A 26,509-nucleotide genomic window follows, 5' to 3' on the forward strand; every position below is an offset into this window, starting at 1 on the left:
TGAGAGACTTGAAAAAGAAAAGGAAAAAAAATAGACAGTCATTTCATGTCTGCCAACATCACATCAGTGACTACAGCACTCTCGTGTTTACCAACACCACTTTAGGGACCAAAGCACTCCCACGTCTCTTCAATTTAATTTTCATCGCTCGATATTTTATGTGTATGATACTGTAATATAGGATTTTTTTAGAGTATTTATACTTGAAAATTTATTAAAATTAAAAAATTAACAATTTAATTTTTTCTTAAGTCAAAGGTTGAAACATATCTAAAAAAAAAAATTAGTATAATTTCAAAGAATCAAGTTTAAACTTTTAGTTAAAAAAGAAACATAAAAGAATCAGTGATTACAAATACTAAATTTGCAGTCAATTCATTAATTTAATTGTCATATCATTGATTTTCAAATTGAAGCCGACGAGATGCATAATGTCATTTCAATCTTTCATTATAGAATCATGGATACACACGTTTAGATAGAAAAAATCCATCCAATGCGCGTACCCGTTTTGTGATTTTTATTTTACATAATTCAAATCCATCCATGATTTGTTCGCATGAAATTCTTTGTTTCTAAATTCTTTTACTGCGAAGAGGGTGATTTTTTTTTAAAAAATAGCCAATACATGTAGATATAAAAAGGGATTTAGTAATGTTTTCTTGAACGTAAAAAGAATGAAGTTTTAAAATTTTTGGGTGATTTGAAGAAACCAGCTCAGTGGTATGGATCATCCAAATCTCTTTAGAAGTTGAGTGTATCCCTTACGTTTAGGCTTCTTTCAATCAAGCTGTTCCAAAAGTCTACTGATGCTATCCACCAACCCATTTCTTTTGCTTAACTTAATCTTCGGATTATTGTGATTTACCCATATTCGTTTACTGCAAAGGAACTTTTTTGCGTTGCTCTATACGCATCTACTAATAATTATAAATCTAAAATGGTTAACTATCAATTAGTACCATGGTGACGGTGTTTTTTCGAAAATTAATTATCAATTAGCACCATGCTGATGGTGTTTTTGGAGAGGGAGGGAGCAATGGGCCAGGTTTCTCACGGGATAATAATTCTCAAAGTTTTATGGTGACACGCATTTTGAAGGAAAAAATCTGACCGATGCCACTGCCCCAGACGGGAAAGTACAGAAAGAAGAGAAAGATCAGCGATATTGATTCTCTCTGAGACCAAATCATTTAGGACTCAAAACAAAGTGTCCTACTTTGCTGGCTGCGATTACTGTTAACTCTCTGCCTCCAGATACAGAATTTAATTACTATATATATAAATAGAAGGCAGATACTCATCATACAATCTGGCTGTCATACACATATCAATTCAAGAGGCAGAGGGCCAGCCGCTCTTGGCCGGAGGACAAGAAACAAGAGAGGATCCTCACCAAGAGCCAAGCTTTATAATGGAAGTCAATGGAGATGGAGCAGGGAACTCTACCAGGCCTCGAAAAGTTATTGACGAGGAAAACTCAGCAGTTGAGATTCCCGAGACTGCCCATCAGATTAGCAGTGGTTTGTTTCCATTTCTTTTGGCACGGTGAATCTTTCTCTCCATTTTTTGGGATTTTATGTCTGGTTTTGTCCTTTTCTGGTTTCTTCCACCTGTAGCGTGGAGCGGTTGTCCGCGTAAAAACTTAACTCGCCTGTTCGGTTTCAATTCCTTGGGATGTTATTATGTTAATGAAGCTGTTCCTCTTTCAAAAAGAAAAATGTGGGCTAGATGAAACTCTAGAATTCCGTGTTTTTAATGTTTTCTGATTGATGTATAATGGGTTTTTACACCCTTTTCTGATTGGTTTTTTTAACGTCTGGTTTCCAATTTTTTTAGGGAAGAAAAGGGATTTTTGATAAAGGGTGTTTCATTTCTGGGCACTCAATTGTATTTTTGAGTTATTGTTACTTTGAGGTCGTTTGACTTTCTGTACTGGAATTCACAGATTCATGGTTTCAAGTTGGTTTTGTCCTCACCACCGGTATCAACAGTGCATATGTATTGGGATATTCTGGGACCATTATGGTTCCCTTGGGCTGGATACCTGGAGTACTAGGTTTGATCATAGCCACTGCAATATCATTGTATGCAAATTCTCTTATCGCCGAGCTGCATGAATTTGGAGGGAGGAGACATATCAGATACAGAGATCTTGCAGGATTTATCTATGGTATGTGAAAAACGGAAAATGAATAATGATTTATTACACGTACTCTTTAAATTAGACATGTACATTAATTTATCGACATTTCTTATATTTGATGAAGGGCCTTTTTGCTGCAGGTAGGAAAGCTTATTCTTTAACCTGGGGATTGCAATATGTTAATCTTTTCATGATTAACACGGGATACATCATTTTGGCTGGATCAGCTTTGAAGGTAACATCACATTAGGCATATTGGATTACTCTTCATTTCAAGATTTACATGCCTGGTAAAACTGGGAGTCTCTTTTGCAGTGCATTATGTTTTTTTCAGGATAATATTTTGTCTTCTCCTTTCTCTCTTTTTCGTCAAAAAAGCTGTTCTCAGTTTTTCATCGAGATTTATGCATTGAGTTCTTCCTTTGTTTTACATCAATTAATTAATTAATCATGGATACAAGTTACGGCCTATAAGAGGAATACTGATTTGAATTCTTCTTACTAGGTATAAGAAGTTCATTTATATGATGATATATGAAGTTATTTCCGGGTTTTTCTTTTCTTTCTTTTCTGGATTTCGTTTTTCTGATTCTATGCATTTGGTATGCAGGCTGTCTATGCTCTTTTTAGCGATGACCATGTCATGAAACTCCCATACTTCATTGCCATTTCTGGGTTTGTATGTGCCTTGTTTGCCATGTCAATTCCCCACTTGTCTGCTCTCAGACTTTGGTTGGGAGTTTCCACGGTTTTCAGCCTGATATATATAATTGTGGCGTTTGTGCTTTCTGTTAAGGATGGTAAGTTTACACGTGATTTTGTTGTGCCAAAGTAGTCTGTTGTTTGCTTTTAATTCCGGTAATGCCATGCACCTTGCTTCATGCATTCTTTCCCTTTTACTATTTGATTGTGTGAAGAAATGAAGGATTTCTATGAGAGGGATGTTGCAAACCTTAGTGCTGAGTCTGTAACTGCAATATGATTTCGAGTAAGATGTAAAATACATCTTTTGCACAAAGCAATTCTTTATGCAGCCAGCCAGATGTGTAAATGTATAGATAGATAGATAGATAGAGAGGGAGGTAGATGGCTATTTTTTAAGGAATCGCCACTCTCTTTTCCTTCAACACGGTTCACTGTCTGACATACGCAGCAATAGTAAATTTGACATGCAGTTTGATACAATTATTTGTTCTCATCAAACTTGGCTGTGCGTTTTCTGTTTTTATGATTTGATTACTGTTTCCATACTGTATGTTGTCCCTAGATTGTTAGAATTAACAACTTATAGATCATATTGCTTCCAGGAGTTTCTTTTGCTAAAATTTTTTTGAATGTCATTTTCCTTCAATTTCTTACCATTATGTTTCCTGTCCTATTTGCCCACCATAAATTTGAGTTTAGGCATAATATACGTAATTTTTATTTTGCTTATTTTTCTAGCCCAGGCCATTGTTTCTCTAGTTCTGAATTTGCATCAATATCTGTGCTGTTATAGGAATTGAAGCACCAGCCAGGGATTACAGCATTCCAGGAACAACAAGAAGCAAAATCTTTACAACAATAGGAGCATCTGCTAATCTGGTTTTTGCATTTAATACAGGAATGCTTCCAGAAATACAGGTAAGCAAGGGATCAAGTCTATGAGTTTTTCACAGAATTTGAGAGTGTTCTTCTGCCCCATCTAAATAAAAATAAACATAAAAATGATGTAATATAACTGTAGTCGGGGAATGAATGCATTTTTACTGGATATCTATTTTATATCCGGCTGTAAAGCTATTTTGCAGCCTCTTATTCTCTTGTATGGTCCGAGATTTATCGAAGTTTGACCCTTTTTGTATTTGGAAACCTGTGTTCGGTAGTCAGAATAGTGCATACTTCTTGAGGCTAACATTGATGGTAGCTATGTAAGGTTATTTCTTCCCTTTTCTCTTGTTTTTATGCCTCCAAAATTTAAACGTCTTTTGGTGTCTGCTTTGCACCAGGCAACAATAAAACAGCCCGTTGTCAGTAACATGATGAAATCACTTTACTTCCAATTCTCGGCTGGAGTTTTACCAATGTATGCAGTGACATTTATTGGATATTGGGCTTATGGATCTTCAACATCAAGCTATTTGCTTAGCAGCGTCAATGGCCCGGTTTGGGTAAAGGCATTGGCCAACATCTCTGCATTCCTTCAAACAGTCATTGCTCTGCATGTAATTCATTCAAGACTCGTGCTTTCTGAAAATCTCCTTTTATCGCTATATCTTCTTCTTCTTTTTGACTGCTGCGCTAACATACACCTGCTTCTTGTAGATATTTGCAAGCCCAATGTATGAGTACTTGGATACAAAGTATGGGATTATAGGAAGTCCATTTTCAATTCGCAACTTGTCGTTTAGGGTCGGGGTAAGAGGCGGCTACCTAACTATTAACACGCTGGTGGCAGCTCTTCTGCCTTTCCTTGGAGATTTTATGAGCCTTACTGGCGCTATAAGCACCTTCCCCCTTACATTTATTCTGGCCAACCACATGTACCTAAAAGCAAAGAAGAACAAATTGACTTCTCTACAAAAGCTTTGGCATTGGTTCAATGTTTATTTTTTCGGCCTTATGTCCATTGCAGCAGCAGTTTCAGCTCTGAGACTTATTGCAGTAGATTCCAAAACATACCATGTATTCGCTGATTTATAGTGAAAATTAGATTTCGATTGAATCCACTTGATTTAGACTTTATCCGCATTTTAGTTAACATTTGATTTCTTTTGTATTTTTCTTATAGCTACCTTCATAAAATAGTATATAGATTTTCCGCAATCAACGAAGCGTCACACCTTCATCCAGACTGGTGTTTTTCGGTGTTTGCCAATTTATATACTTTGTTGCCTGGTGTGCAGCTTGTGGCGTTTAATTTCGATAACTGCAACTTTCGATGAAATCTATTGCACATAAATAGATTGAGAAAAACCAAAAAAAGAAAAGATATACTAAGGGCCTTAGAAATCCTCAAGTATAGCTTCAGAATACTCACCAGGCGCCCTTGAAACAACAAATGTTTTCCACTGAACACCGTCTATCACAAATTTACAACGTAATGAGGCGACGCCCAATTCTCTGCTTAAAAAATGCGGGAGAACGGTTGCATAACATATGGTGTGATTATATGCAGAATTCATTATCCCGATTACTTGACATCCAGATCGAGTCTGCAAAAATAGATAAATAGATGCCAACATAAAAATGATGGCAGAAACAGCTACATTCGACACAGCTCTACACTTCTTGAAATAGTACCTCGTTGAATATAGTACAAAAACTTCTAAACTTGTGCTCTCCATCACAGCACAACCCGTATGGCGGTGGTAGAATCCTATAATGGAGAGTGGAATCTTGATAGGTTGTTGGTTAAAAAGGAGAAGTGAAGGGAGTGCGCTTTCATTCCTCTGATTTATAAAAAAAAATTGGGCAAACATCAGATTTTGCGCATCAAAATCACAGCATTAACTGAAAAAGGGAACAGCACCCCAGGTATCCTATTTCAACATCTGCCTGCATGTAGAAGAATCACATGAAGCCGCTCACCACACTGATGAAATGAACACCAAATGTTCCCATAAGAACCAAACAGTGAAGTCACAATTGGTTTTCACACACAAGACCGCAACTTCAAATGCATAACGAGCGTAAAATACATCCACTCCAGTAAGGGTGTTCCTCGCATTAACATTCAGAATCTATCGAAAAATGGAGAAGGAAAAACATTATTACTGCATCAAATCATGAAGAATAATTAGGTTGACAACAAAACACTAAATGTCATAGAACGTTAGTTACTTTTGAAACTTGTCAAACAATACAAACACCAATTATAAAATGGCCCTGAATCCACACCATTTTCACCCCACATCTCATCGTTTTTTTTTTACGCAACATATGTAACCTTAAAAACACTAGTTTTTGAGAAAGGATATTCCAAATAAATCAATCATGTCTTGGATTTCCTGAATCGTATGCCTCCTCTGCCTTTCTAAAAAGAAATGTTGTTTACAATCCTGTTAGCCAAACTCCATGATTGCTGCCACACAAGAAAAGGAACTAAATTAATCACAGAAAGATAGTTGTAAACAGAAATTTATATCCTAGATTCAAGTTCAAACAATAACTTATGGACTAAATGTGAACTTTAAAATAACAAAAAGAAATGAAAAGAAGCAAAAAAGATAAAGTCAACGCTGGAGGAACAGATGTCCCCCCCCCCCCGACAAAGAACTTTAAGCATTTGCTTCGTTCTTGGTTAAGAAGGAATCCTTCTCAAAATTAGTAAGCTTATGAGTTGAAGCAGGAAAATAAAAGATTAGTCAACGACCAACCTATGCACTGAGCAAAGGAATACATAACATGGGTTTAAACTTCAATCACACAAGATTGAAAAGGAGAGATGTCACATCCAGTCACCATTCTCATCATAATATTTGATGTCATATTGTATTTTCTTTTATCTGCCAATCTCAATTTTGCCTCTGGCAGCTCCAGTATAAATCCAATCCAAAGGTACGGGATTTAGTTGTCTTCCTACCTGATTAATTTTAAGGGGAAAAAATCTTTTTAAGCATCAATTGCCTTTGCACATCCTCATCCTGCGATCCTTGTTACTGATTAGACACACTGTGTAAGCATAAATCAGAAAATGGCCTACGACGTATGCTTAATCTTTAGAAAGAGAAACAAAAACATTCTCAAAGCATACTGGAGGCCTTATCTAAGCAATTGAATTCTTTAAAGCATATAACCAATGATTAAAATCTAGTAGTAACAAAGGCCATCGATCTCAAATTCTGGAGTTGTGTTCATGCAAACATTCTCAAATTTCTATCTCATTTCTCACGAGATCCAGGTCACTTCATCATAATGAAAGAACTCACTTTCTATCCGTTTTAGCATGTATGTTAAACAAAAAGTCCCAACCAAGGGTAAGGGGCTAGCCCTAGTGAAGCCCATCATTACTTGACCAAAAATCTACCTATGCAATCTATTACCAGCAATCACACGTAGAGACAAACATACAATACGGTTTTAACTTACCTTAGCATCATCATCCAGACACCAGCTTTACAAAGATGCAAATGGAATTGAGTATTATAAGTGGAACTCTCATATATTGGGTGGCATAAATGAGACCGATAAGCTGGCCTTTCAAAGACTTTGTTCGTCCTACAGAGAATTCAGAGAAGCTCCATCCTCTAGGTGCAAGAAACCGATCTTCATTTAATATTGCAAATGCATTTGCAAGAAGCAGAAAGCCCTCCAATAAAGTCCACAAACCCATTTCCTAAATGATAAATAAAGCCCAAATTAACTACAGAGAACCCAAAATTTTATGCTCAGAATCGATGAAATTCCAGAAAAAATAAAGAGGGAAAAAGTAGACAAACAGGAGACAAGTTACTCTTATGCATGTGAAAATAGGATCTCTCACTCCTTCAACTCTGTGCTACCCTATAAATCTTATATATCTATACCTTTCGTTTTGATCCAAAGATAAAAGAGGCATAAGCTACCGTAGAATGACTGAGTTTTTCATCAATATAATTTCAAAGAAACTGCTTTAAAAATTCAAAGAAAAAAAATCATCAAAAAAATACCACGCATTGAACACGAAAATATACAATGTCATCGTTGGCAGCATAAAATAAATCTAATGCTTTCGAAGGTAGCAAGTTAAGCACACAAATGAAGAAGCAGATCAAATAAGAATATGAAAACACAATATAAAAGAACCGAACTTGCAATAAAATAACCTGCGAAGGCAAAGCTGCTTCCTCTTTGATGCTTTGAATCTCTGAGCAAGTTATGCGAATGCGAACCCAAATCAGAGCGTTGAACTAAAGCAAGAAGCCTCTTCTTGTCAAGCAACCGTGAGAATTTAGATTGATTGTATCAAGGGTACTTTTGGTTAGGCAAAAATTATACAAGAGACGGGCTGTCAAATTTATTTTTTTATGATGGGCCCGAGCCCAATCAGCCTACTTATGTAAAAATTAGAGAGAAAAAATGAAACGCGTTTCGTGCAAGCGTTGTCCCTTTTGAGTCTCGATTACTTTATCAGACTCCAATCTGGCAATCTCCTCTCTCCCTCCCTCCCTCTCTCTCTCTCTCTCTCTCGTATTCGAAAGAATTATTCAACTTCAGTTTGATCATGATTAAATTCCTTTGCACTTCCGTGGCCGTTATTATCTGCTGCAATTCAATTTGATCCAGTTAACTTGAATTCAAATTAGTGATTGCATGATCAAGGTTAGGAATTTTTTTCCTCAAATTTGTCTTGCTTATATGTATATATGAGGTGCATTTAAGCTTGATTTTTTTTTTCTGGACAATCTATTTGTGAAGGTAATTAACTGGTGGGTGGTATGGCTAAAATTAGAGACAGAACAGAGGATTTTAAAGATGCAGTAAGGCACACTGCTGTTTCCTTAGGTTACAATGAGGTAAAAAAAAAAATGTTTCATTTCCTCTTTCAAATTATGTTTTGCTGAATTTTGTGTTGTGTGGATGCGAATGTGGATGTGGTTACTTTTTGACAGGCCAAATTGGCAGCCATTATGGCGTCCTTTATCATTCATAAACCACGGCAAAGGTCACCGTTTACTAAAGCTGCTCTTAAAACGGTATGTTTAATGTTTCACTCGTGCGCTTGTTTGTGCTAATTTTGGGATGCACATACAATTTATATTTGACTGACTACCCCTTTTTGGGGGGTTCATTTGATGTATGTATTAGCTTGAAAGCATTGGAGCTTTAGAACAATTTATGTTGAAGCATAGGAAGGATTATGTTGATCTGCATCGTACCACCGAACAGGAGAGGGATAGCATTGAACAAGAGGTAAGTTATGGGGTATTATAGTCTGTCGGGTCACTTTGTCATATATAATTGGAGACACTATAGAAATGCTGCAGATCGGATAATCTTTCAACTGTGCTTGATAGAGGAAGTAGCTGTTGGTATTATGTAAGTTGTTTTTTCATTGGTGTTGTTTCTAACCAGGTATCTTCTTTTGATGCCTGGAACTATAAGTGAGAATGTGAAATTAAAACATTAGCCCCCCAAGTGGTTGATAGATCAATGAGCCTTGGCTGCGATAGATTTGTAGGTTTAATTCGATGACATATTTACTTATTTATTGTCTTTTTTATTGTGTTTAGTGTATCATAAATTCCAAGTATGTTCACTAAAGCAGCATTTGAAAATACGCTGGATTAATGGATCCTTTTTCTTTTTGCCATTTTGTCTTCTCTATTTCTATCTGTCCTTTTGCTTGATGGTATTTGTTTTTCCTCAGCATTTTCTGCAACATCGATTTCTGCAGGTTACTGCATTTATTAAAGCATGCAAAGAACAAATTGACATTCTCAAGGATAGCATAAACAATGAAGAAGCAAATACAAAGGGATGGCTTGGCATCAAGGCTGATGCCTCCAACGCTGATACTATAGCACACAAACATGGAGTGGTATGGTTATTATCTTCATAATGTTTAATTGAGCTTATTCATTGCATGCTAAACTTGTCTGGGAGATAAAATATTTAGCTTACCGGAACAGTATCCTTCATTTGATCACCTTTTTCTCTTCCTAATCTCCATGGTAAAGATTGTGGTCGAAGTTTGTTATTTTATATAGATCTATTCTTCTAAACATTTAGCATAGTACAAATATTAAATCGATTAGGGGCCTCGGAGCTCTAAATGTAAATTGTCACAATTCTCAGTTGTATAAGATATCATAACTACCAACAGTTGTAATGCCTCATGCACATAGTCTGACACAAACCCTTTTCGTTGTTATCTTAGTTGTGTTGGCAAGAAAGTCTCTTGTCTTTGCTTAGTCTTAGTACAAATTTCATTCTTTGCAGATTCAGGATTTGCTAATAAGTTCACTTTCTATATTCAAATCCCTGCATAAGAATCTCCTGTTTCTTTCAGGATGAAATGAAATCGAAGGCATTGTTTAGCTGGATTAATTTACCATTCTGCTGCTTTTAAATCTGCAGGTTTTGATTTTAAGTGAGAAACTTCATTCGGTCACTGCACGGTTTGATCAGCTTAGAGCCATACGCTTCCAGGATGCTATTAATAAGAGGATACCAAGGAGAAAAGTTAACCGGGCTGAAAATAAAAATACAAGCTCTGTTGATTCCTCTAAAACAAACAATTTAGAGTTTAAGGAACCTGATGAAATTCAGCCGGAGCCTCTTAGAGTTCAACAGCAATTGTTGGATGATGAAACTCGTGCCCTACAGGTTATAAGAAATAGCTATTGATGAGATTTTCACAACCTTTTCCATTATCAGATTCTATGATTGTTCAGATGGGTCTTTGAGGCTTCTATAACAAGGGCTGCTTGCTGTTGGACTTGTTTGCAGGTGGAGTTGACTAGTCTTCTAGATGCAGTTCAAGAAACTGAAACTAAGATGGTAGAAATGTCTGCATTGAATCACCTCATGTCCACACATGTTCTGCAACAAGCACAACAAATAGAGCTTCTGTATGAGCAGGTCAGCATGTCTAGCTAGAACATTTACATTTCTTCAAACCTCCAAATATCTTTTTCAGGAAAACTAATCTTTATATGAGGCTGTGTGGTTGGGTGGATTCTGTCAAGTTAAAATCTGCCTGGAATAATAGTTCGCGCTGCATTATGAATGGATGGGTTAGGTGCAGTACGTTGAATCAAACATTGAGTGAAATTGATTCTTTAACCAATGAACTGCCAGTTGAAACTACCAGATTGGTCTGCAATCACATCAGAATTCTTTGATTGCATTGCTGCAATTCCTAAATAGCTTCTCCAACCTTTAGGGAAAGGATCTTTCACCTCCCCAATTACTTTGCATTCCATAGAACAAATATAAAGTGCAATTATCTTTTTACCCCTCAAAATTGAAAATCCTTGCCACACTATTGGGCATTGATAACAAACATAGGACCTTTTGATGCCAGAAGACCAAACAGGAAAATACTTAGGCCTGAGTTGTTATACAAATCAGTTAGTTCTACTTCAGAATAGATATTTTCTTATTAGGTGATATTGAGTTTAAATAGGCTTATGCAGAATCCAGGTTGATTTAGGATCCACATGGTTGGAGGCTGACTGACCGCTGTTAATAGCGATGTGACATGTGTGATGTGTACCAAGTTTTCTTCTCTCTTTTCAGATAATGATTTTCTTCAATTGCTGTTGCATGTATCGAGTTGCTGTTTCAAGGTTAATACTTAGCACATTTTAATAGCAAAACTTGAATAAACTTTTTTTTGATATTTCAAGGATCCTGGAACTATGTTGTCAAATGTGATGAGATTAATTACAGCAGTATATAGAAGAATTCCTACACAGACAAATTCTTATTAGCTAAATATTCTCAGTTTTGTTTTAAAATGAAGTTATGTTTTGATGCCACAATTCCGATGCTGTTCTATGATTAAAACAAATTTGTGTAGTAATTTCTCGTCAATCAAGTCTCCAATACTGCTAATATCCCTGTTAATTCTGATTTCGGATTTTGAATTTTGCTGCTGCTGCAAATACCTGAGCAGATCAAACTTTGTTCTCTGCTACGTGTAATATTGCATTATTTTTTTTACCATTTCACCTCAAAAAAAAAAGGAAAAAGGAAAAGGTAAAAGATTGCCTTGTCTTTTGGACATCCTATTTAACTGCTAATCAACTGAAAAGGTTTTCTTTTTGGCCCTTTGATTTGTAATCCGTTCTCACACCTTCCTTTTTTATGTCGTACTATAGGCAGTTGAAGCTACAAAGAACGTAGAGCTTGGAAACAAAGAGTTGTCGCAGGCAGTACAGCGGAATAGCAGTAGCAGGACTTTTCTCTTGCTTTTCCTTTTTGTGCTTACTTTTTCAATCCTCTTTCTAGATTGGTATAGCTGAGCTTCTCATAGTCCATGTTGACTTTTGCAAGTACAGTTTTTCTTGTAGATTTGATTACAGTAAGGGGGGAAATGATTTATCATCAACATGTGAGCAAATTTACTTGAGATTGCATTTTCATTGCTGGAATCAAATCTCTCTGTTTCATACTGAAATAGAGGCATGCATTTCTAGGCCTGTGAGAATTTGTTAAGGTGCCATTCTTTTTCATTTAAGGCTATGGTTTGGCTTTTTTATGTTGGAAAATCTCATTCAGCTAGGATTAATAAAATAACTTGTCAATAAGCAAAGCAAATTCCTATCATATGTCAAATTAAAGCAATGAATGTGTGGAGTTAAGTTGAAAGCTAAGGCTATGCTGGAAGTTTCATCATATTCTTCGTGATTGCACTTCAAATGAATAAAGCATGGACTCAAACTGTTCTTTTTTCTCTCATTTTTTCCTCTAGTAAGTGATTTCTTTCCTGACTCTCCTCCCTTTTCCCACTCAAATTTGACCTTTTTTGTTTCCGTGGTTCGGTTGTAGTTTTTTAAAAAAATTGAATTTTTTTTTACTGTTTTTAACATGCTAATGTTAAAAAAATAAATTTGGGATTTTGGGATTCAGGGTTGATGTTTTTTTTCTAAAACCTTCATATTTTCTATGATCTGTCACTGCCTTTGCCATATTAACATGGTCGCTATGAACAAAAACATCACTCTCGACCGCCACAATATAGCCTACGGCAGCTTGCTGGTTTTGGCAATCCTTAAAGAGCCTCAATTCTTCTTCTTTTGCCAGAGAGAAATGAGAGTACGAATTTGGATACTTGGCTTTGAGTGCTTTAATTCCATCATGACCATGAATTTCTCCTGCAACTATGTAAATTCTTGTATCTAAAGAAAATTCATTTGCCTCGAGAAACACCGCAGTCTCTCTTGGAGTCCTGGGGCACAACCCTTGTAGTCGCTGCTTTGTGGTACTGATAGTTTCCTTCTTCCAGATTTTTGTAACTCGGACTGAAACCAGTGGAAGCAAGGATGTCTTTTTTCGTATCTGGGATTGGTACTGCTTGGTTAGTAAAATTTAGCAAAGTGAACACATTTTGATCAATATATATATATATATATATATATATAGCACATCAAATGAAGAGCTATAAGTATATCAAAAACCACCAGAAAGTATTGGAAAAAAAAATCAAAGCTTTTTAAGCTAAAAATATTTTAAAAAACTACCTAAAAATATTTTTAAAAAACACCAAACACATTACAATGCAAAACAAGAAGAAAAAAAAAAGTTATATAATGACGTCTCTTCAAAGAACAAAAGGATTAGGGGTGAACATTTTCAATTCGCTTTGGTTTTTATCAAAAAAAATAATCAAATTGAAATTTTTTTAAAAAAAACCGAAACCGGGTAAAACCGACCGGTTTCAGTTCGGTTCTGTTTTTTAGAGCAAAAACCAGTTCAAACCGGTTTAACTCTATTTTTCTGGTTTGGCTCGGTTTTCTTGGTTTTTTTGGTTTTGTTTGGTTTTGGCTCGGTTTTTTTTCCAGTTTTTTTGGTTTTTTGTTTATAAAATCAAAACCAAACCGAATCGGCTAATTTTTTTAAAATTTTAATTAGTTTAATTAATTTTTTTCAGTTTAATTTTTTCAGTTTAATCGGTTTTTTTATTTTTTTTTTCCTCAAGTAGCATTACTTCAGTAACTGATATTTTTCACGGGCCAGAATGCTGAATGAAATTTATAATAGGCTTGCGGCCCAACTAAAGTATACGCTTATAGTCCACCAGAACGGTCTGTGAACTCCCCTTGCTCTATATAAACAAATTAAAGCGGCAGCAGCGGCAGCAGTAGCTAGGGTTTAAGGTACCCGTCTCGGTGTCAGCCATTCTTTTTTGCGAGAGAGATTGGACTCGCGGGATTGAAAATGGTGAAGGGACGTCAAGGAGAGCGAGTCAGGTCTGCGATCTATACTTGCACCGTCTACATTATACATATATGTTTTAAAAAAGACAAGGATCGGTTTTTCATTTGTTTGAAGCTATAATTGCTTTAATGTCTATTACTATCTCTGTTTCTTTTATAGGCTTTATGTTCGGGGAACAATCTTGGGTTATAAGAGGTAACAACTAAGCTTGACTTTAGTTCTCTGATTTTAATCTGTTTGGTGATAACTAAGCTTGACTTTAGTACTTTTGAGTTTCCACATCTTGGTTTCGTTTTTATTGATGAAATATATCAATATGTGCATCAATTTTAATTGACTAATTAGTGGAACTGGTATATTAGATTTATTGCGAGTAATTTAATTCTTTTGTGCGAGTGTCAGCGATTGAATAGTCTGACAGGAAATGAAATTGAGTCTGGATTTTGTGTGCTAGTTTCGAGATTAAAATATTATTCTTTGTTATTAGGTCGAAGTCCAACCAATATCCAAACACATCACTGGTCCAAGTTGAGGGAGTCAACACCAAGGAAGAGGTTGCATGGTATGCTGGGAAGCGTATGGCATACATCTACAAGGCCAAGGTGAAGAAGAATGGATCCCACTATCGCTGCATCTGGGGCAAGGTCACCAGGCCTCATGGTAACAGCGGTGTAGTGAGAGCCAAGTTCAAATCCAATCTGCCTCCAAAGTCAATGGTATTGTTGAAAAAATAGCTATTGTGATTGATATGTCACGGTTTATGCCTATTTGGCTATGTTTAATTATTTTTTGGTTCATTTGCAGGGAGCTCGAGTGCGGGTTTTCATGTATCCCAGCAATATCTGAGGTACAGTTTGCTTTATATAGTCATTACTGGTGGGTAGTTTAGGTTTAGCTTCTCATGCCTCTGAGTGCTTTCTTTATCGAGGACTGTTTATGGCTGTAGTGAGAACTCTTTCTCTTGTCCGGATCTTGTGATTTTTAATTGAATTTTGGCTCTTAAGATTTGCGTTGCTTTATGGATTGAAAGTGAAGGCAATTGACTATTATATCAAAGCACTCTTCTTGCCTTTTCTGTTCTGCTGCTGGGTTACCTCGGGAATTTTATGAATGTTGTATTGCTTAATCATCCATCACCTTCGTGCAGTATTTTAATTTGTATTTTTTAAATAATCGGCTTTGTTCTTTTTATCTTTTCTGCTTCCACTGGTTCAGCTACAGAGCTATGATCAGCGTGGATCTGTTTTTTGACCTGTGATGCGCTATAACCCCCAAAATGATGGTTTTAAGCCCTTGTTATTTTTACGCGTTTTTTTAAAAATTTAATTTTTTTTTCTTCAAATTAATATTATTTTGAAAGAAAAAAAATAATTGTTTAAAAATAAAAAAATTTTAATCTAATATTTTTCCAATTGAAAAAAAATTACAGCCACTCTTTCAAACAGTCCCTCTTTCTTTTTTCCTGCGCATATGCATGTCTAGGATGTTGTCTCCCTTGTGGACCTTTGTATATCTTTAGCATCTTGGGCTGCTAAGGAACTGTTCTGATCCGGATTGTAGAGCCCCGAAGCTTATGGACTCCGAGCGGCTGTTTCTCTCATACGACATACTAATTTCTCAGCCCATGTTCGGGAAACACCAAAATTGCTGAGTTATGCTTTTATATTTTCAAATATATATTATAGTTTATTCGCTGTATAATAATTTGTATATATTTCAATCAATGACTAAACAATTTTTATATTAAATATTATAACTTGGCTATTGAATTTTTATAAAAGAAAACTAGCCCACCATCGTCCTTTTTCTCCTCCCAAATCTCGCCATCTAAACCCAACCAATGCTCTTTATTGAAGCACCAATTTAGCCGCCACCTGAACCCAACAAATCCCTTTAAATTGCTCTTCTCTAAGAGCTCCTTGACTTTCAAAGCACTAGAACTCCACCGAATTGCTTATGGTGTCCTGCTACAGTTGATAAGGAAGAAATCTAGAATATGATCATTTAATCATCACCCAAATTAAGATTTTGCACCTGTAAACAGGTAGTTTCATGATTCGGATTGCTGTCCAAGTTTCTTCGATCCGGTGAAATTGTTCATGGTAATCAACGTCTTCAATTTCCTTTGTGTAAATCTCAGGGAACCAATCTTGTTAGTGATTAAAAGACAGCTTCCCATTACGGCCAAGATTAATGAAGTGGTTTCCCAAAACTTGAAGCGTTCAAGGTTTGAAAAATCTCAACAAATTCTGGGATTGAACCGTGCAACTAGTTTGGAAAGAGATTGATTAGTTTATGTTTTTCAAATCTGAAAAACTCTAGTCTCTCCCGAGGGAGGTTGTTGACTGAAAGATATGTAATTTAAGATCTTTTTTTAGGGTTTTCAATAAAAGTGGGGGTGAGAGAAATCGTGTGATGATCTTTACATCAGCGAGATTTCGCAACTTAACGTCCGAACGCCAGGGCTTTGAGAAGGGAGAGAATAAGCTGCTAGTAGCTTTAATATGACTTTGGGTTATTACTTTAGACTAATTTTCTCAATAGATGGATAAAGGTGAGATTGAAATTTATGATCATATCCATTTTTCTTCATAAGAGTTTCATTCATCCATGATCCTGTTGCTACTTAACCTCTAATCTTTAGCAGTTATGTTTCTAACCGAGGCTACCACCCTAGTAGGAAAGATGCTATAACAAAACTTTATTTTAAAATAATAATAAGTAAAAAATCTTCCGTCAGGTTCAAGGATGTAAAGTGTAAACACGCAATTTATCGTGTTGCATTCCTCGAGGAAAGGTCTACTTTTGCACACAAATTATGCATGATTAAGCTAGCTTAACGGCTACAATTGACGAGAGCTCGGCATCTCAAAGTGTGGGTGGAGTAAAGTATGTATAAGCGAATAGAAGTGCTGCGGATGTTTGATTACAGTCTCTATCACGTTCTGTATGATAATTCGTAGAAGTTTTACCCAAATTAAATACGATAGGTCACCGTATAATCTATCTATCCAGGATTTTTGATAGGAGGCATAGTATTATTTTCGGAATGATGTAGTAGTTGATACGTAGGCAAGAAGGTGATGGGTGCTAAAAAGAATTCAACTGATTGAAAAGGGTAGATGGCTAATTAATTGGAAAGTACCCATTGGCATTGAAGAGGCAATTTTATTTTTTTTTAGATTAAGGTTTGGTGTCAAGTTAGTTTATGCGTATCTCGACTAATCTTATATGTTTTAAAATTAACTATTATGTAAATCTCCAGTGGTCTTGATAAGACTTGAACTTATAATTATTTGAAAATAAATTTAAAATCTAACTAGTTAAGTTACCTTTTAAAATTAAAAAAAATGCTGGAAAGTAGGCTAATTACCTGCTGGAATTTGTTTAGGAACTGGAATCAGACAAGTGAAATATGGAATAGATGCAGTAAGTTTTTGCTTTTGTCTCTCTCTTTTTAAGTCTGTATTTTGAAGTCAACTTTCCTTTTTTATTAGGTTTTTGATACGGTATTCATGTCCTTGATGATACATTCATCCAAAATCTATCACTTACAAACACTTTTCACACGATTGATTGTACGTATAGAGAGATTCTACACCGACACAGAGAGAGAGTGAGAGACGTATTAGAGAAAATTAAAGGAACATTATTTTAACGAGAGAGTTTTCATATATTTTTTTGGGTGGAATTGAATATAATTTTTCATTTTTTTTCACAATTATAGATTGAATATGATAAAAAAATTTTGTGCAATAGCTAACAAATATTTGCATTTTGAACTCATATCTATTCGCTAGCTATATTGCACTTGCTCGACTACAGGCAGGTTGGATAATTTTTCTTTTGTTAGTGTAAAAAAATGATGTTCATTCCATGTAGATGTATCCTAGACAAAAGGGACAAAAATCCGCGCAGCAAGTCACAGACTTGGTTGAGTCAATTAAATATGTTGCTTTCGTTTTAATAAGGTGATTAAAAAAAAAGCAACAATAATAGAAGGATTAAGAAAAAAGTACCCTTGGAAGAGATATATGAAAATTTTGTTTTTAAAAATAATTCAGTGACTGCACTGAACTACGAAAGTCAAATATCAATACACCTTTGATAGATTTTACAAAAACTGATCTGTATCGTGAAAAAAACTACTATACCCTCAAGCAAAGCCTACAAAAAAAAGGAAACGAAGGGCAAAATAGAAATTTTACCGCAGCAACCCTCGTTAACTTGTGCAATCCCGGCGATGGAGGCCTCAATAGGAGTTTGCCATCTTAGCTCATGCCAACTTAAACGTCCTCGCATCGGGCGACTAATGGGCTAACTAGTGGAATCTGCAATTAATTCCATGGTGATTGCTAGGGGTGTTCAAAAATACCGAAAAAACGATTAAACCGAGAAAACTGGAAAAAAAATAACCGAAAAAACCGAACCGTGAAAAAAAAACCGATTAAACCGATTAAAATTTTGAAAAAACCGACCGGTTTGGTTCGGTTTCGGTTTTTTAAGTCTGGAACCGGAAAAACCGAACCGAACCGAAACCGAAAAAACCGGAAAAAAACCGAGCCAAACCGAGCCAAAACCGAAAAAACCGAGCCAAAACCGAGCCAAACCGAAAAAAACGAGCCAAACCGAGCCAAACCGAAAAAAACGAGCCAAACCGAGCCAAACCGAAAAAACCGAGCCAAACCGGTTTGAACCGGTTTTTGCTATAAAAAACCGAACCGAACCGAACCGAAACCGGTCGGTTTGAACCGATTTCAGTTCGGTTTCGGTTTTTTTTAAAAAAAAAAAATTCGGTTTGGTTACTTTTTTTGATAAAAACCAAACCGAACCGAACGGTGAACACCCCTAGTGATTGCTGTGCTAACAACTCGAAGACCTTAATCCTCTACTAACTTTCCTTTCCTTTTTCTTCTTTCAACTTCACCGTAAGGTCAAGAAGACCCCACTAATCGCGTGCTCGAACCGAGACCTTAGCATGGCACTTGCTATCTGCTCCCAGAGCCCATGAACCAGGAGCCGAGGACCGTTGACGATGCAAGATTAAATAGATAGACTGGGTTCCACCTATGAATAACCGAAGCCTACCTCACCCGAGAATGCTCTAATCTCTATGCATGACCCCCGAACTTCTTCCGGTGCCGAGAACTTTCGCAACAATTGGGCCACACACTCTCATTATCACGCTCCTTATTAAAATCGTTTCGATTACTTTGGCTGCCGTTTGGACCGACATTTGTAATGTGTCTGGCAATGCCGCTGTGCCGAGCATTTATATATATATAAAAATTGAATGGTTTTGATTTGTTAATACTAAAAATTAAAAAATATATTATTTTCATATATTTATAAATAAAAAATACATTAAACAACAACTGATATATTAACAAACACCTTGCAGCCATGACGTGTTGACTACCTCTCCGTCTAGTCTCCAAGACGTGTTGATTTTTTCGTATTGCACAAAATACTCCAATTATTTGGAATCGTACCTTCCAATGGATCTTAAACACGTATGCATACCAGCTTCGTGTGATTGAAAAGTAAACGCCTAATTTTAGGTGCAAATTTCTTGTTTTTTTTTTCTTTTCAAATGCATACAAAATAAAGGTCCGAGTACTGATGGTGCTTTCGCCTCCAACCTGCCTGTAATTCTATGTTCCTTGTTGGTCTTCGATAGTGAACTTTTCAATACTGACCCGTGAAAAAAGAAAATGGCAAGTGTAGTTTTTTTATTTTAATTTTTTATTATTATTATTAATATGAGTGTTTGGATCATTTTATATATATCTTGATTAATTTTATGGGTCTTGAAATTAACGATCATGTAGATCTTCAGTGACCCTAAGATTTGTGAGACTCGAAGTAGTAATTTTTCAAGAACAAATCTAAGATTTGATCGAAGTATACCTAAAATTTTTAATTTTCTTTTTTAATTTGAAGGGAAGGGGTTCTGTTACTTAATAAATGTTAGAATATTGATTTAAAATTTAAAATTTTAATTTCCTAGCATTAGACGAACGAAGAAGCTCTTGATGATCTCTTAATTGATCTTGGAGTTACACGAGTCAAAAGAAGAAAAGGGAAACCCCCATTTATACTCACATTTATACTCACTGACGTTATCCACCTAGAATAGAACACTTGTTCAATGGACTCCAAAAACACCATTTTTAAATAAATATAACATTTTTTTTATTAAATATTTCAAATAAAACGACGCGGACTTATAATTCTTGACGTGTCAGAAATTAAATGAAAAATCAAATTGTTTGGAGACCCAAATAAGAATTAGTATGTAAATCCAGTTCAATTTTTTTCTAGATAAAAATAAAATAAAGATGGGGTTTGTCTAGATTGTAAAACTGGTATATGCAAAAAAATAAAATAATAAACACACGTCATATAAAAATTATTATATTTTTTTCATATACATAAAAGCATACTTATCATATCCGTGATGGAGTCTTTGATCATATTTGATATTATTATAGTGATTATTTTTTAAATTATATTTTACTTATAAATATATTAAAAAAAATTAAAAAATTTTATTATTAATGTCAATAAATTAAAATGATATGAAAATATTATAAAAATAAAAATTTAAAGTAAAAAAATTAAATAAAAATATTTTTTTAAAAAATGAAATGTAAAAATAACAGCTCTAAATTTAGATCAAATATTAATTGAGCATAAAGATGCCACCTTGCTATGAAATTAATGATAAAATTCAAGCTTGAAACCTCATTCCAGATGAATATTTTTTTTATAACTTGAACAGACTCGTCCAAGATTAATTTTTTTTTAATCTAAAACGGTTTTTAGTTGTAGTGTCCTCAGTTTAGAATTTTTTTTTAAAAAATAATTCTATGTTAATATAGTGTTCTTAAATAACTTGCTCAATGACAAATTGAATATATATTATAAAAAAGTTAAATAGCGTTAAGTTTTTACTGAAACTCTAAACACATATTATTATAGATTGCGACAGTAAAATTTATATTGATACAACATGTAAGTAAATGGATAGTGGGGGCATTGTCTTTTTTTTTTTTTTAATTCGAAAAACTGCTGGCATGTATTCCACATGTTTCAGATAGTGGGTGATACTTGTACTCTTAAAAAGATGCGTGAGGTATCTCTCGGTGACCAAATTTAGTTATCCACAATTTAAATATATGTTCAACCATGTTTTTTTTCACGTGTTGCAACTTATATAGATATATCATGGTTGGATTACTGCCAGTGATTGATTGTTTGTGTTTTTTCTTCTTTTTCTTTCTCCTGTGACAACTAAAATGCACAATTATCATCTGTTTATTTATTGTTTACTTAGTTTGACATGGGTTGCTAGACCTAAGCAACTTGGGTCTAGTAACATGCCAAACTAAAGAGACTTATGTCTAAGAACAATACCAGAACCAAAAAATCTTGGATGTGACAATCATGTTTGGTGTCATATCTCGGCATGGATATGCCTTGGTTGCCAGACCCTGATGTGGGTCTGATATAGTCACCAGACCTAAAAAACTTAAAACATTTTCTATTTTTTTAATGTTTTTTTTTTTAATTTTTTTTTTGATATTGATCCACTCTAAAGTGCAGGCAAATATACTTAGTTTATACATCAATTTTTATGATATCTTATCATGAAAAGTAAAAAATTATTTTATTAGAAAAACAATTGTTAAAACTGTATAATAAATAACTGGAGTGGAATAAGAGTTACCTTTTGTTTTTACTTTTTAAAAGTTTTTCTAAAAAATAATTTTTTATATCTTTAAATAATATACGTGATATTAAAAATAAAATTAAAAATTAAAAATATATATTTTAATTTATTTTTAAATAAAAAAATATTTTAAAAACCAACTCTACAGGCTGTAAGTTTTAGAATTGCACTGGCGAAAAAGGAAAGGCAGGTTAAAAAAAAAACTCGACTACATTGAAGAGTCAAAGCTTTAACTTTCCTTATACCGTACACAAAATAATAGAATACTACACAAGCACCGTATTCTCCTTTTCCATATACAAAACCCATAACATAAATAACACCGCACAGAGAAAGAGCGAGAGGGAGAGGAAAATAAACAGAAGCCAAAACGAAACGCCCCAGTCCCCACCCCACGCGTTTACCACTACCTCCTCCTCCTCCTCCTCTCCTTCCTCAGCTTTATTTGCGAAGGAAAACCACATTCCTTTCGATTCCCTCCCAGTCCCTCAAACCCCCCCTCTCTGTCTTGTAAAAATCCTCTCTTATTACTATTATAATTATGTCACAGATCCATGGGAGAAGAACCCCCGAATAATCTCCATTAGATCCACACCATTTCCCTGCACCTCGGCCCACCTGATTTAACCAGCGAGCACCGACACCCCTCCAATAATCTCCACCGCCCGATCTCTAAAAAACCCAGGATGAAGAGCACATCACGATTATTCACGATCGGTCTAGTGTCATCATGGTACTGCTCAAACATAGGAGTTCTGCTACTAAACAAATACCTTTTAAGCAATTACGGGTTCAAGTATCCGATCTTCTTGACCATGTGTCACATGACAGCTTGTAGTTTGCTAAGTTACGTTGCAATTGCGTGGATGAAGATGGTGCCTATGCAGACCATCCGGTCTAAAACACAATTCATTAAGATCTCGGCTTTAAGTCTCGTGTTTTGTGTGTCGGTTGTGTTTGGTAATATTTCTTTGAGGTTCTTGCCTGTCTCTTTTAACCAGGCTATTGGTGCCACTACGCCCTTTTTTACGGCTGTTTTTGCTTATCTGATGACTCTTAAAAGAGAGGCTTGGCTGACTTATGTTACCTTGATTCCTGTTGTCACCGGGGTTGTTATTGCTAGTGGGGTAAGTTACCTGTTTTTTTTCTTATTTATGTTGTTAATCTGGGATTTTGTTTCAATAACTGAATTGGGTTTCTTGATTTTTTACTGTTATTATTGTATTTTTTATGTTCCTCCAAATGGGTTTTCTTCGATTGGTTTCTAGCTGTTTTAGTTGATTTTCTTTTTTCATGTGTATTTTATGCTAGATTGGGAAGGAATGGGATTTGTTTTTCTATATTATCAGCTCCTTATCACGACCGAGAATTGCATTTTTGTTGCTGAAATCAAATAAATCTCCAGCATCCAAATTTCATAATGTATTTTGGATTCCACAGTCTGAAATGTTGACTTTTAGTTGTTAGTAATTTGTCTCCCAAAATTCTTGAGAGTTCAGTATTCCATTGGATTTAAGAAGTTTTCATTTATGTATTTTGGTTTGAAAATTATCTTGCGAATTTGGTCAGCGTCATTACTTCTCTTCGGTTTTCTTTTCTTTTTGAGCTTAGGCAACGTTTGTGGTGTTGTGTTATGAAAATGGATTCCATTTGAGCTACGTGTTTTAACTCTGGTCTGTCTTTGTTGGGTGGAAATAGGGTGAACCAAGTTTTCATCTATTTGGGTTTATAATGTGTATATCTGCTACGGCTGCAAGGGCGCTCAAATCAGTTCTGCAAGGGATTTTGCTTTCTTCGGAAGGGTAAGGATGTTTGTCTCTTGATTTCTTTTTTCTTTTTTGCAAATGAAGGTGATGGCCAGGCTCTTTGTATGCTGAGAAGTTTGCATATTTTTTTTAAGTGAGAAGCTGAATTCAATGAATCTCCTCCTATACATGGCTCCGATAGCTGTTGTATTTTTACTCCCTGCAACGCTTATCATGGAAGAAAATGTGGTTGGTATCACACTAGCTCTTGCCAGAGATGATGTCAAGATCATCTGGTACTTGCTATTCAACTCCTCACTGGCGTATTTTGTGAATCTGACCAACTTCTTGGTTACAAAACACACAAGTGCTCTAACTCTCCAGGTAGGTGTTTGATTTTGGAGATATAATGACTTGGTTTTTTTATTTTTATTTTAACACGCTATGCAATTGTCATAAAATTCTTATGTGTGCTTTTGCGAGTCAGTCCGATGAAACAATAATTTATTCTGGAAAGAAAAAGGAAATGAGGTGTTTCAGTTCAGGGTGTTGCATTTTAATCTCTTAGAATGTGCAAAACCTCTCATATCTAAATGTGTTCGGTTCATTCTCCTCGGTTAATTTTCTGGGAGTTTTTCTCCAGAAGTGATTAGCTCAGGATTGCTGTCCTGTCTTAAGGAGTAGTTTGTGCCATACGATGGTTCAAACTTTTCGATTATATTTCCACATATTTGATGATGAAATGTTAGATCCAGAGAGCAAGATTTTGTTTTGGAGATTGAGAATATGGAGGGTTGTAGTGTTTGGAGGGGCTTGCTAACTGGAAGATTTCATTAGATTGCTTGGTAGTCTCTATTTGTATAGCTCATTATAATGCTGAAAGTTATTCAATGTTAGTTCTTCTGGATATCTGTAGCTTATGCATTTACATGTTTTTTGAATGCTGTGTTTTTATTTTTTTCTTAAGAAATAGCTGGAACATTGAACTTACTAAATGGGGATGTGGAGATAATTCTTGTAGCAAGAAGAACAAATGGACTTGTAAAAACATTTGTTTCAAGAAACTCTAGGCTGTATTAAGTGAGGACAATAGACGGAAATCATTCAATGCACAATGGCATATGAATGGTCATGGCCCATTAAGACAAGGAGTGATTTGTTATTTAAGTTGAAAGCAAGGAAAGGATAAAAGGAGTTTTTGTTGTAAGAGGGGAAATCAATCTCTGCTTGGCTGTCTGTGCTTCTTTAGACAATCGATTTCATTCTCATTTGATTACATGCTTCAATCTTTGTAGTTTCTGTATGTACAATGTTGGCACCTGATGTACCAGCAGAAAAGAGTGATTAGATTGTTGATCAAATAATCCTCTTTATAAAGAAAAAAAGATTGAAGCTTTAGGATTGAGCAAGGAATGTTGGACAAAGAATGGTGTAGGTTGAAGTAGTAAAAATGATTTAATCTCGCCAGCCTACAGAAAACTTGGTTTAAACAGAACTTGGTACTAGTTTGGTATCAAGATTACATGGTCAAGAAATAAAAAAGGTTTAGTGGAGTTAAATTGTTTAGTTGCTATTTTTGTACCTGTTTTCTTCTGGTGAATCACTGACATTTCTGCATCACCTTTTAGCATCGTGTTGATAGGCCTTGAACTTTGAGATAACAAAGAATTCTTGATCTTCCAGGTTCTCGGTAATGCAAAAGGAGCTGTAGCTGTTGTGGTTTCAATTTTAATATTCAGAAATCCTGTGTCTGTTACTGGAATGCTTGGTTACTCGCTTACAGTTTTTGGAGTCGTCCTCTACAGTGAAGCCAAGAAACGAAGCAAATGATGATGTATGATTCGGGGAAAGCATTACTTGCGATTTCCATACTTCATTTATGTCAGTGCCAGGACGGCAGCAACCTTCCAAGAGGCAAGTTAAGGATGTGGTTGGTGCCATGGAATTTGGCTCTCTGGATTCTATATTTTTTGTCCAGGAAACCCGAGTGGGTGGTTTCCGTTTGTATCAGCAACGACAGCAGGATTAGCCAGAAGTAGAATACTCAAATAAGTGACTGATTTATCTCTACTATTCCAGCTTGAGGTTGTAGAGAAATATCATTTTTATCTTTTTTATTCTTTCAGGAAAAAAATTGTAGAATCGGGTCGTTACACAGTCAGTTTGTTATTAACATTTGTCATATTTGATTAATTAATGAAAGGAACAGTCAAAATTTTACTACTTCATGGTCGTATCCTCGGGGATTGGAAGTCTACAAAGTCTTTATGCCGGTGGTGGCTGCCATGTTTGTTCTACAAAATGTCCAGCATTTTGAGAATGGAATATCCGAATAAGGGGGTCTATACAGGTTGCTCATTTTCATATGAGATAATTTGTTGCCGACCATAATAAGTCCGACTGAGTTCCCCTGAGTTTCGGCTTTTGTTACGATTAGCATGACATTGAATTCAGAAAAGGACTAATTACTGAAAGGAACAAACCTAAGCTGAGGGCCGGTAAATGCTGTCATGCCGGTCGAGTTGCTGTCCATTTAGGGATAAGTGGTTGCTAAATACCATCCCATAGAAAATGCACGACCTCATATGTGATTGAAGATGAGGTTAGCTCGAACCTCTCCGAAAGCAGAATCCACGACAGATCCACCATAAACAAGCATTTAGTATCCTTTGCTGTTGGTGGGGATGCTTTTCAAAATCGATCTACAGTATCACTTAATTAGCAAGATACCTGACTAGAATACATGTGCAATGTATAAAAAAGAGCAGACAAATCTGGTGATATGAAAATTAACTAATCCAGAATTATCGAAAAACTCAAAGGATCCTTTATTTGCTGCATAATTCATTATATCACACAACCTTTCTTACAAGAAATGTATTTTCCCTTTTTTTATTGTCAAGATTATGTTTTTCATTGTTAATCGAGTTTTAAACACATCATCACACCCGAAATAACTTCATCAGAATTTATTTCTTTTGACCTCCCTTTAAATTTAACGTGAAAAGCAAACCCACTGGCAAATTTTTCAAGCCG

At 35.4% G+C, this 26,509-nt stretch overlaps 5 protein-coding genes across 7 annotated transcripts; 4 read left to right on the forward strand and 1 right to left on the reverse strand.

Moving 5' to 3' along the window:
* Positions 1-673: 673 nt before the first annotated feature.
* On the forward strand, positions 674-4,870 carry LOC133697066 (proline transporter 1-like). Of its 2 annotated transcripts, none has more exons than XM_062119406.1 (7): positions 674-1,548; positions 1,949-2,173; positions 2,287-2,381; positions 2,757-2,946; positions 3,645-3,769; positions 4,135-4,350; positions 4,451-4,870. In XM_062119406.1, exons 1-7 carry the CDS (start codon positions 1,425-1,427, stop codon positions 4,826-4,828), a joined length of 1,353 nt encoding a protein of 450 aa, XP_061975390.1. In that variant the 5' UTR covers positions 674-1,424; the 3' UTR covers positions 4,829-4,870. The 2 variants fall into 2 exon arrangements, with proteins under 2 accessions (XP_061975390.1, XP_061975392.1); XM_062119408.1 differs by having other exon boundaries at positions 676-1,523.
* A 1,059-nt stretch (positions 4,871-5,929) lies between these two features.
* On the reverse strand, positions 5,930-8,096 carry LOC133697068 (uncharacterized). Of its 2 annotated transcripts, none has more exons than XM_062119411.1 (3): positions 7,918-8,096; positions 7,217-7,463; positions 5,930-6,209 (listed from the first exon to the last, which is right to left on the reverse strand). In XM_062119411.1, exon 2 carries the CDS (start codon positions 7,458-7,460, stop codon positions 7,227-7,229), a length of 234 nt encoding a protein of 77 aa, XP_061975395.1. In that variant the 5' UTR covers positions 7,461-7,463; positions 7,918-8,096; the 3' UTR covers positions 5,930-6,209; positions 7,217-7,226. The 2 variants fall into 2 exon arrangements, with proteins under 2 accessions (XP_061975395.1, XP_061975394.1); XM_062119410.1 differs by having other exon boundaries at positions 7,933-8,094.
* A 139-nt stretch (positions 8,097-8,235) lies between these two features.
* On the forward strand, positions 8,236-12,255 carry LOC133697067 (syntaxin-81). The gene is made up of 8 exons (XM_062119409.1): positions 8,236-8,428; positions 8,525-8,622; positions 8,719-8,802; positions 8,915-9,019; positions 9,504-9,647; positions 10,187-10,435; positions 10,559-10,690; positions 11,935-12,255. Exons 2-8 carry the CDS (start codon positions 8,545-8,547, stop codon positions 12,076-12,078), a joined length of 936 nt encoding a protein of 311 aa, XP_061975393.1. The 5' UTR covers positions 8,236-8,428; positions 8,525-8,544; the 3' UTR covers positions 12,079-12,255.
* A 1,613-nt stretch (positions 12,256-13,868) lies between these two features.
* LOC133696871 (large ribosomal subunit protein eL33w) lies at positions 13,869-15,049 on the forward strand. Its single transcript, XM_062119157.1, has 4 exons — positions 13,869-14,025; positions 14,153-14,188; positions 14,481-14,709; positions 14,798-15,049. The coding sequence occupies exons 1-4, from the start codon at positions 13,994-13,996 to the stop codon at positions 14,837-14,839; spliced, it is 339 nt and encodes a 112-aa protein (XP_061975141.1). The 5' UTR covers positions 13,869-13,993; the 3' UTR covers positions 14,840-15,049.
* A 7,002-nt stretch (positions 15,050-22,051) lies between these two features.
* Positions 22,052-25,696, forward strand: LOC133696870 (probable sugar phosphate/phosphate translocator At3g11320). Its single transcript, XM_062119156.1, has 4 exons — positions 22,052-22,855; positions 23,427-23,530; positions 23,629-23,857; positions 25,157-25,696. The coding sequence occupies exons 1-4, from the start codon at positions 22,415-22,417 to the stop codon at positions 25,301-25,303; spliced, it is 921 nt and encodes a 306-aa protein (XP_061975140.1). The 5' UTR covers positions 22,052-22,414; the 3' UTR covers positions 25,304-25,696.
* The last annotated feature ends 813 nt before the right edge of the window (positions 25,697-26,509 follow it).

This window comes from Populus nigra, chromosome 6 (assembly GCF_951802175.1).
Source record: "Populus nigra chromosome 6, ddPopNigr1.1, whole genome shotgun sequence".
Classification (NCBI taxonomy): Eukaryota; Viridiplantae; Streptophyta; class Magnoliopsida; order Malpighiales; family Salicaceae; genus Populus; species Populus nigra.